Source organism: Staurois parvus, unplaced genomic scaffold (assembly GCF_062004578.1).
Source record: "Staurois parvus isolate SC_StPar_1 unplaced genomic scaffold, SC_StPar_1.0 ptg003601l, whole genome shotgun sequence".
In the NCBI taxonomy this organism is placed as follows: domain Eukaryota; kingdom Metazoa; phylum Chordata; class Amphibia; order Anura; family Ranidae; genus Staurois; species Staurois parvus.
The window spans coordinates 550,355-561,368 of NW_028321397.1; the positions used below are offsets into that span (position 1 = coordinate 550,355).

General features: G+C 41.2%; 1 protein-coding gene across 1 annotated transcript in view; it reads right to left on the reverse strand.

Annotated features, from left to right (window-relative positions):
• Nucleotides 1–136, reverse strand: part of GPATCH1 (G-patch domain containing 1) — a 53,853-nt gene extending 53,717 nt beyond the window's left edge. Inside the window, exon 1 of the mRNA XM_089667823.1 lies at nt 11–136. Coding sequence (XP_089523949.1) covers nt 11–83 — 73 coding nt within the window. The 5' untranslated portion in view covers nt 84–136. The remainder of the gene's footprint in view (nt 1–10) is intronic.
• Nucleotides 137–11,014: the final 10,878 nt, after the last annotated feature.

The following is an 11,014-nucleotide window of genomic DNA, read 5'->3' on the forward strand; positions in this document are numbered from 1 at the left end:
TTCCTCTTACCCTCCTCGTACAGCTCCAACGGCTTCCCATAGGTGACAAAATCCTCATCGCTATCGCTGTCCCCCGCCGCCATCTTTGCACATCGAGTACGGGAGCCGGGAGGGAACAAAACTCCACCACTTGACCAGCAGGCGCCGCCTCCTCCCTGCAGAGGCTCGTGTAGGCTGACCGGGTGTTTCCATGGTGACGCCAGTCAGGCGCCTCTACCGTGCACAGCCCTGTCTGTTGTGTACAAGGGAAGGCCTGCTGGGACTTGTAGTCCAACACGGGGCCTGCATTATACAACAGATCCCAGCCATTGGATTATAAACCACATTTTTATGTAGAAGTGTTTTTATTTGGATACAAATACATTGTTGGAACCGCAATACTTCTTCATGTCAAATATAATAGCAGACTGGAATTCCTCTTCTTTTTCTTCTTCTTCTTCTTCCCCTTCTTCTTCTTCTTCTTTTTCTTCTTCTTTTTCATCTTCTTCTTCTACTTCTTCTGCTTCTTTTTCTTTTTCTTCTTCTACTTCTTCTTTTCTTCTTCTTTTCTTCTTCTTCTTCTTCTATTTTCTTCTTCTCTTTCTTCTTCTTCTTCTTCTTTTTCTGCTACTTCTTCTTTTCTTCTAATTCTTCTTCTTTTACTTCTTTTCTTCTACTTCTTCTTCTACTTCTCTTTCTTCTTCTTCTACTTCTATTTCCTCTTCTTTTTCTTCTTCTTCTCTTTCTTCTTCTTTTTCTTCTTTTTCTTCTTCTTTTTCTTCTTCTTCTCTTTCTTCTTCTTTTTCTTCTTCTTTTTCTTCTTCCTCTTCTTCTTTTTCTTCTTCTTTTTCTTCTTCTCTTTCTTCTTCTTCTTTTTCTTCTTTTTCCTCTTCCTCTTCTTTTTCTTCTTCTTTTTCTTCTTTCTCTTCTTCTTTTTCTTCTTTTTCTTTTTCATCTTCTCTTTCTACTTCTTCATCTTTTTCTTCTTCTTTTTCTTCTTCTTCTCCTTTTCCTCTTCTTGCAGGTCACGGCTCATGTGCAGATTTTTTATCGGTAAAACGATCAGCCAATTTGCCCATCATTGCTGGGAAAATCGGCCGATTGTCAAAATTCAAAATTCCAACTTTACTGATTAAAAAAAATGTGCCAAAACCCCAAAAAACGGCCTTCCAATTAACCCACTAATGGTGCGAAAATCGGCCGATTTTTTTTTCGGCTGAAAAATCTTCCGATTTTTGACCCGTCTATGGCCTGCATTATTACTAAAGCCCCACACACGAGAATATCGGACGAACAATCGTCCATTTTTTTTCACCTGCTAGTCTCTCATCGGTATTGAAAGGTTACTTCAGATATGAGAATTATCATACGAAAGAAAAGAATTTTGAAACCGATGCCATGTATTTGTATTGTATTCTCAGACAACTGATGTATTGAATAAATGAAAATCGTACAATCTGGTATCGAACGGGAAAAGTTTTCGCATTTGTCCCTTCGGATAGCGTTGCGATCGGCTCTCGAAAGCTGTATACTAACGATCCGATTATCGGACAATCGGTCCTCATATGAAAATTTTCAGACGAATTTCTTTTTTGTGTGTACGGGGCCTACAATATAAAACAACAAATTTCCATGCAAAACAATAAACCGCTACAAATATTGTCATAATCAGACCGCCAGGGAGGTTGATGCACAAATTCACGTAAATGCGCGTTTGGCGTTTTTCTACCTAAAAGCTCCTCTCCTGAACACAATTTTGGTGCCTTCAGATTTCTGCCCCTAAACGCCCCTGCCTGTAAACGCACACATGTGCAGGGATACATAGGCCAACATAAAGGGGCATTTGGCGGCAGAAGAAAAAAGTCCAACGCCTAGAGAGGTGGCATTTTTGATGTCCTGCGTCCTGTAGTGTTTTTATGAAATACATTTTCATTTACTCGATGCAACGATTTGGCAAGTACCGTCTCCTGCACCAGGGCAGCCAGTCTGGCTCGGATTCACCAGCACGGGTCCAAGCAATACCAGTTCAGCCCAGCACAGATATTTTGTCAATAATGAAGATACAAATCACAGCCAGCGCTAATTAATCCCGCGCTACTGGGAGAATCCGGTTACACATCGTCTGCCACGACCTAAGTCCTCCTGCACACGGGACATTTTTACTGCAGCTGTTTTTGGCTTTCGACATTTTTTTCTACAGCCCCCAGCATGTTATCCTATATGTCCATACACACATAGACTGGAATCAACGTTTTTTGGCTGGGAGGTTTCTTGGCTGGAAAAAAAAAAACAGGACTAGTGGGCTTCTAGAGGAGTTTATTTAGCTGTACAAACGCTCTAACGTTGAAAAACATGGCAAAACGAGGTAAATTGCGGCAAACCAGCGTGTTTCAAACTTTTTTTGACCTAAAAAATATATTTTTTGGTGAAAATAACAAAAACACTAAAAAATGCAAATGTGAAAAAACGCAAAAAAAAGTAATTAAATACAAAAACGCTGGACATTTTTTTGACCTAAAAAAAATTTAAAAAATGCAAAAGCCAAAAAACACAGCTAAACGCCGTTAAACGCTAATACAAAAACACTAAAAAATGCAAACGTGAAAAAACGCAAAAAATGCCATTAAATACAAAAACGCCGGATATTTTTTTGACCTAAAAAAACCTATTAAAAAACGCTAAAAAATGCAAATCCCTCAGGCCTGGAAGAGTCAGTTTGTCCCTCTTCAGGGGGTGCGGGATCGTATGACCACTATGATGCTCAACGAACAGATGTCGAGTATCCGCAACGACTCCCAGCGTAAATTTTTGAAAATATGGGAGCCGTGGTTGCAATATGCCCTTCCGTCACTCCCCCCGGCTAGTCTGGGGATGTAATGGTGTTTGGTATTGGCGCTCTTGAATCCCTGCTCTTTGCCCCCCTTTTTTTTTTTTTTTTTTATCTCTCTCTCTCTGTTTTTGGTGTGACTGGACAGCTGCATTTAGTTGTTATAATCAGTTACATTAATGTTTTGTAACTTATGTGCCATTGATAGCCCCTGCGTGGGCGTACCTTTTGCCCTGTTGGCATTAGAGCATTGTTTTTCCCTTTTTTTTATTTTGCATTTTGTTTATCTGTGCAATTGATAGCCCCTGCGTGGGCGTGTTTTATTGCCTCTGTTTATACTGTTTAAAAAATGTAATAAAAACCATTGAAATAGAAAAATGCAAAAGCCAAAAAAAGCAGCAAAACGCCGTTAAACGCTAATACAAAAACACTAAAAAATGCTGAAAAACTCACGTTTCTATAAGTTCGGAAACACAGTTCTGGCGTGTACAGCACTGAATGAGGTGCTGGGGTTTGTTGGAGGGTCTACTGATGCCGGCTCATAGGGGATCTATTGTCACTGGGGGGATCATTTTTTTTAGCTGTAAAAAAGCTCTAACGCTGAAAAATATGGTAAAACGCCGCAAACCGGTGTTTTTGGATGTTCTTTGACCCCCCCAAATTTTTTTTCAGTAAAAAAAATGCAAAAAAACACAAATGCAGAAAATGCTGCTAAACGCAGCAATACGCCGCTAAACACTAATGCGAAAAAAAAGCTGAAAAACTCATGTTTTTAGCGTGAATTTACACAGTTAACATTACCAGCGTTATCAAAACGCCCCGTGTGCATGGAGCCTAAAAATGCTCTGACGCTGAATAACGTGGTACACCGCGGTAAATCGCTGCAAACCAGCGTTTTTGGAAGTTTTTTTTTTACTAAAAGGTAAAAAAAACCTCTAAAAACACAAAAGGGAAAAACGCCGCTAAACGCTAATACAAAAATGCTAAAAAACACTGAAAAACTCACGTTTTTAACATGACTTTACACAGCTAATGTTACCAGCGTTATTAAAACGCCCCGTGTGCGTGGAGCCTAAAAATGCTCTAATGCTGAAAAACGTTGAAAAACGTGATAAACTGTGGTAAATCACAGCAAACCAGTGTTTTTGGAAGTTTTTTTAACTAAAAGGTAAAAAAAACCTCTAAAAACGCAAACGCAAAAAAAGCCGCTAAACGCTAATACAAAAACGCTAAAAACCACTGAAAAACTCACGTTTTTAACATGACTTTACACAGCTAACATTACCAGCATTATCAAAATGCCCCGTGTGCATAGAGACTAAAAATGCTCTAACGCTGAAAAATGCATCAAAACGCGGTAAACGGCAGTAACTCACGCCGAAACAGCGTTTTTTGACTTTTTTTGACTAAAAGGTCAAAAAAACTCTAAAAACCGTGAAAAATGCAAATGCAAAAAAACTCAGCTAAAACGCAAATACAAAAAAACTAAAAAACGTTGAAAAACTGACATTTTTAAAGTGACTTTACACAGCTAATGTTACCAGCGTTATTAAAACGCCCCGTGTGCATGGATCCTAAAACGCTCTAATGCTGAAAAACGCAGCAAAACACAGTAAACCGCAGTAAAGCGTGCCGAACCAGTGTTTTTGGACTTTTTTTTACTAAAAGGTAAAAAAAACCTCTAAAAATGCAAATGTGAAAAAACGCCACTAAACGCTAATACAAACGCTAATACAAAAATGCTAAAAAACACTGAAAAAATCACGTGACTTTACACAGCTAATGTTACCAGCGTTATTAAAACGCCCCGTGTGCATGGAGCCTAAAAATGCTCTAATGCTGAAAAATGTAAATCGTGCCGAACCAGTGTTTTTGGATTTTTTTTATTAAAAGGTAAACAAAAACCTCTAAAAACTCAAATGTGAAAAAACGCCACTAAACACTAATACAAAAACACTAAAAAACACTGAAAAACACACAGCTAAAACTTTACACAGGTCAAAAAAACTCTAAAAAACGTGAAAAATGCAAATGCGAAAATACTCAGCTAAACGCTAATACAAAAAACCTAAAAACCGTTGAAAAACTGACATTTTTAAAGTGACTTTACGCAGATAATGTTACAAGCGTTATTAAAATGCCCCGTGTGCATGGATCCTAAAACGCTCTAATGCTGAAAAACGCAGCAAAACACGGTAAAATGCAGTAAATCGCACCGAACCAGTGTTTTTAGACTTTTTTTTACTAAAAGGTAAAAAAAACCCTCTAAAAATGCAAATGTGAAAAAACGCCACTAAACGCTAATACAAAAACGCTAAAAAACACTGAAAAACTCATGTGTTTAATGTGACTTTACACAGCTAATGTTACCAGCGTTATTAAAACACCCCGTGTGCGTGGAGCCTAGAAATGCTCTAACACTGAAAAACGTTGACAACAGTGATAAACTGCGGTACATCGCAGCAAACCAGTGTTTTTGGAAGTTTTTTTAACTAAAAGGTAAAAAAAACCCTCTAAAAACGCAAACGCAAAAAAAGCAGCTTAATGCTAATACAAAAACGCTAAAAAACACTGAAAAACTCAAGTTTTTGACATGGCTTTACGCAGCTAATGTTACCAGCGTTATTAAAACATCCAGTATGCATGGAGCCTAACAATGCTCTAACGCTGAAAAATGTAAATCGTGCCGAACAAGCGTTTTTGGACTTTTTTTGACTAAAAGGTAAAAGAAAACACTAAAAAAACGCGAAAAATGCAAAAAACCGCTAATACAAAAAACCTTAAAAACTTTGAAAAACTGACATTTTTAATGTGACTTTACGCAGCTAATGTTAACAGCGTTATTAAAATGCCCCGTGTGCATGGATCCTAAAACGCTCTAATGCTGGAAAACGCAGCAAAACACGGTAAACCGCAGTAAATCGCTGCAAATCAGTGTTTTTGGACTTTTTTTGTTACTAAAAGGTAAAAAAAAAAACCTCTAAAAACGCTAATGTGAAAAAACGCCACTAAATGCTAATACAAAAACGCTAAAAAACACTGAAAAACTTATGTGTTTAATGTGACTTTAACGCCCCGTGGGCATGGAACCTAAAAATGCTCTAACGCTGAAAAATGTAAATTGTGCCGAACCAGGATTTTAGGACTTTTTTTGATTAAAAGGTCAAAAAAAACTAAAAAAACGTGAAAAATGCAAATGCGAAAAAACTCAGCTAAACGCTAATACAAAAAACCTAAAAAAATTGAAAAACTGACATTTTTAAAGTGACTTTACGTAGCGAATGTTACCAGCGTTATTAAAACGCCCCGTGTGAATGGAGCCTAAAAATGCTCTAACGTTGAAAAACATGGTAAACCGCGGTAAATCGCTGCAAACCAGCGTTTTTGGAAGTTTTTTTTACTAAAAACACAAAAGGGAAAAAAGAACGCTAAACGCTAATACAAAAACGCTAAAAAAAAATTAAAAACTCAGGTTTTTAATGTGACTTTACGCAGCTAATGTTACCAGCAGGGACCATTAGTGTTACCACACTGACCATTCGAGTACTCAGGCACTGCCCGAGGGCCCGGGGTCAGTAGGGGGCCTCATGAGATGCCCCTGGTACCTTTTTCATAGGCTTTTTTGAGTTTGGGCAAGGACACAGGGGCCCCATGATCCCCTATTGCCTGGTGGCCCCATGAGTTGTCAGTCTGCCCTTGAGCCCATGGTCAGTAAGGGGCCCCATGAGATGCCCCTGGTACCTTTTTCATAGGCTTTTTTGAGTTTGGGCAAGGACACAGGGGCCCCATGATCCCCTATTGCCCGGGGGCCCCATAAGTTGTCAGTCCGCCCCTGGTTATCAACGTTATTAAAACGTTATTAAAACGCTCCGTGGGCATGGAGACTAAAAGATCAGGAATATTCCTTTAAGTAAAGTTCAAAAAAATCTGTTTTGTAAAATAAAAAAGAAAAAGAATGAAGTGAGCCGGTAACCGGAGACAACCGGGGAGCACAGAGTCAGATCCTGTTTTATTTTGTATTTTTGCTACTCCAAACCTCCCCAATCCAAAATAAAGGAGAAGACAAATGGAAGAGAAATGCTCCAAGTTCACACGCAAGGCTTCACTATTTCTTCTTTTTTGTCCTTTTGTAAATGCTGAATGCCCCAGCTAAACGTATCCAGAAAATATAAAAATAGTTTTTACCTTTTATTGATGGGCTCCATGCACACTAGCATTTTTTATAAGCTCAAAAAAATCCTAAAAATAAAAAAATGCTGATAGCGATTTAGTAGTGATTAGTGGCATATAGGAGCGTTAGCATTTTATTAGCGTTTTTACAGTGCAAAACAAAAAAAGCTAGAAAAAGCTGTTAGTGTTTTAGTAGTTTTCAGCCCGGGTTCACATACATGAGGTGCGGTAAATCGCATGTGATCTAATTGCACCGCAGCCAGCGTTTTTGGACATTTTTTTGACCTAAAACAACTATTTAAAAAACGCCAAAAAAATGCAAACGCCAAAAAACGCAGCAAAATGCAGTTAAACGCTGATACAAAAACACTAAAAAACACTGAAAAGCGCACGTTTTTATATGTACGGGAACACAGTTTTGGAATCTACAGCACTGAATGAGGTGCTGGGGTTTGATGGAGGGTCTGCTGATGCTAACTGCTGCGGGATCTATTGTCACTGGGGGGATCTTTGTTGCTGGGGAGGGCTGTTGTTGCTGGTGGGGGATCTATTGTCACTGCGGGGATCTTTGTTGCTGGGGAGGTCTGTTGTTGCTGGTGGGGGATCTATTTTTGCTGGACGGATCGTATGTTGCCAATTGTTGATGGAATGGATCTACTGTTGAGGGAGGGGTCTATTGTTGCTGTCTGCTGGGGGGGTCTATTGATGCTGGCTGCTGGCAGACCTACTGTATTGTTACATTGGGGGTCTATTATTGCTGGGGGAGGTCTATTGTTCTTGGGGGGTATTTTGATACTGGTGGTCTATTGTTGTTGGGGGATCTATTTTGATAATGGGGATCTATCATTGCTGAGGGTTTTTTTGTATTGCTGAGGGAGGTCTATTGTTCTTAGGGGGTTATTTGATGCTGGTGGTCTATTGTTTCTGGGGGAGGGGATCTATTGTTGATAAGGGGGATATATAATTGTGAGGGGTCTATTATTGCTGGGGGAGTTCAATTGTTCTTGGAGGGTATTTTGATGCTGGTGGTTTATTCTTTCTGGGGGATGGGGATCTATTGTTGATATGGGGATCTATCATTGCTGAGGGGGTCTATTATTGCTGGGGGAGGTCTATTGTTCCTGGAGGTATTTTGATGGTCTATTGTTGCTGAGGGAGGAGGATCTATTGTTGATCATTTGGATCTATAATTGCTGAGGGGGTCTTTTATTGCCGAGGAGGTCTATTGTTCTTGGGGGGTATTTTGATGCTGGTGGTCTATTGTTTCTGAGGAAGGGGGTCTATTGTTGATAAGGGGGGGACTATCATTGCTGAGGGGGTCTATTATTGCTGGGGGAGATCTATTGTTCTTGGAGGGTATTTTGTTGCTGGTGATTTATTGTTTCTGGGGAATGGGGATCTATTATTGATAAGGGGAATCTATCATTGCTGAGGGGGTCTATTATTGCTGGGGGAGATCTATTGTTCTTGGGAGGGTATTTTGATACTGGTGGTCTATTGTTTCTGGGGGCTGGGGATCTATTGTTGATCATTGGGATCTATCATTGCTGAGGGGGTCTTTTATTGCTGGGGGAGGTCTATTGTTTTTGGGGGGTATTTTGATACTGGTGGTCTATTGTTGTTGGGGGATCAATTTTGATAAGGGGGATCTATCATTGCTGAGGGGTTTTTTTTATTGCTGAGGGAGGTCTATTGTTTTTGGGGGGGGGGTATTTTGATGCTGGTGGTCTATTGTTTCTGAGGGAGGGGATATATTGTTGATCATGGGGATCTATCATTGCTGAGTGGTTCTATTATTGCTAGGGGAGGTCTATTGTTCTTGGGGGGTTATTTGATGCTGGTGGTCTATTGTTTCTGGGGGAGGGGATCTATTGTTGATAAGGGGGATATATAATTGTGAGGGGTCTATTATTGCTGGGGAGATATATTGTTATTGGGGGTATTTTGATGGTCTATTGTTGCTGGGGGATTAGGACCTATTGTTGATCATTGGGATCTATAATTGCTGAGGGGGTCTTTTATTGCCGAGGAGGTCTATTGTTCTTGGGGGGTATTTTGATGCTGGTGGTCTATTGTTTCTGAGGAAGGGGGTCTATTGTTGATAAGGGGGGCTATCATTGCTGAGGGGGTCTATTATTGCTGGGGGAGGTCTATTGTTCTTGGAGGGTATTTTGTTGCTGGGGATTTATTGTTTCTGGGGAATGGGGATCTATTATTGATAAGGGGAATCTATCATTGCTGAGGGGGTCTATTATTGCTGGGGGAGATCTATTGTTCTTGGGAGGGTATTTTGATACTGGTGGTCTACTGTTTCTGGGGGATGGGGATCTATTGTTGATCATTGGGATCTATCATTGCTAAGGGGGTCTATTATTGCTGGGGGAGGTCTGTTGTTCTTGGGGGGTATTTTGATGCTGGTGGTCTATTGTTTCTGCGGGATGGGGATCTATTGTTGATAAGGGGGATCTATGATTGCTGAGGGGTTCTATTATTGCCGGGGAGCTCTATTGTTTTGGGGGGGTATTTTGATGCTGGTGGTCTATTGTTTCTGCGGGATGGGGATCTATTGTTGATATGGGGATCTATCATTGCTGATGGGGTCTGTTATTCAAGGATTGTGCTTGGAGGTGAGTACGGGGATATAGACAAGGGGTGACTCGGACGCGGAGAATACCTCCACCTATTGTCTGAGAAATAAAGCTGAGCATTAATAAATACCTGGAAGTGGAACACCGACCAATGACTCGGCATGCATGGACTGAACAAAGGAGAATCCAGTATATCTTATGACAGGTGCACTTTAATCATAGACCGGGGGGGGGGGGATTCTGCAGCCCTGCACTTGCTGTAATGACTCAGCCAATACCGCCGTGTACACAGCCAGAAGTGGAACGCACTTTCGCCTCGTGAGCGGCTCGCTCTGGGAGCGGCCGAGGAGGCGGATTTGCTCTGCTAGTTACATAACAGTAGAGAGATGTTTGGGAATGATCGGATCTGCCAGGTCTCATCTAATACAGTGAGCACGTCATAAGGGAAGGCTGCCATCGCTCACCTTTCCTTTTAAGAATCTACATTGCCTGGCTGTAAAGCTGATGACTTTCTGAGTCACTGAAACCAGCATAAAGAAATTCTGACACTTTTCTGACACTCCTTTACTGTAGGCTTGTTCTGCGATTCAAGGGCAAAGATGGATTGGGCAGATTTCATAGCCTCATCTCAGGGGCGTCCCTAGGGTTGGTGTCACCCGGTGCGGTAATACTTGGTGTCACCCCTCTGACGATCCCGATCCATTTTGCTGGGAGACAGTTAGAGAATGGGGACACGATACAGGAGACAGAGAATGGGGACACGATACAGGAGACAGAGAATGGGGACACGATACAGGAGACAGAGAATGGGGACACGATACAGGAGACAGAGAATGGGGACACGATACAGGAGACTGTTAGAGAATGGGGACACGATACAAGAGACAGAGAATGGGGACACGATACAGGAGACAGAGAATGGGGACACGATACAGGAGACAGAGAATGGGGACACGATACAGGAGACTGTTAGAGAATGGGGACACGATACAGGAGACAGTTAGAGAATGGGGACACGATACAGGAGACAGTTAGAGAATGGTAGAGAATGGAGACACGATACAGGAGACAGTTAGAGAATGGGGACACGATACAGGAGACAGTTAGAGAATGGGGACACGATACAGGAGACAGTTAGAGAATGGGGACACGATACAGGAGACAGTTAGAGAATGGGGGCACGATACAGGAGACTGTTAGAGAATGGGGGCACGATACAGGAGACAGTTAGAGAATGGGGGCACGATACAGGAGACAGTTAGAGAATGGGGGCACGATACAGGAGACAGTTAGAGAATGGGGACACGATACAGGAGACAGTTAGAGAATGGGGACACGATACAGGAGACAGAGAATGGGGACATGATACAGGAGACAGAGAATGGGGACATGATACAGGAGACTGTTAGAGAATGGGGACATGATACAGGAGACTGTTAGAGAATGGGGA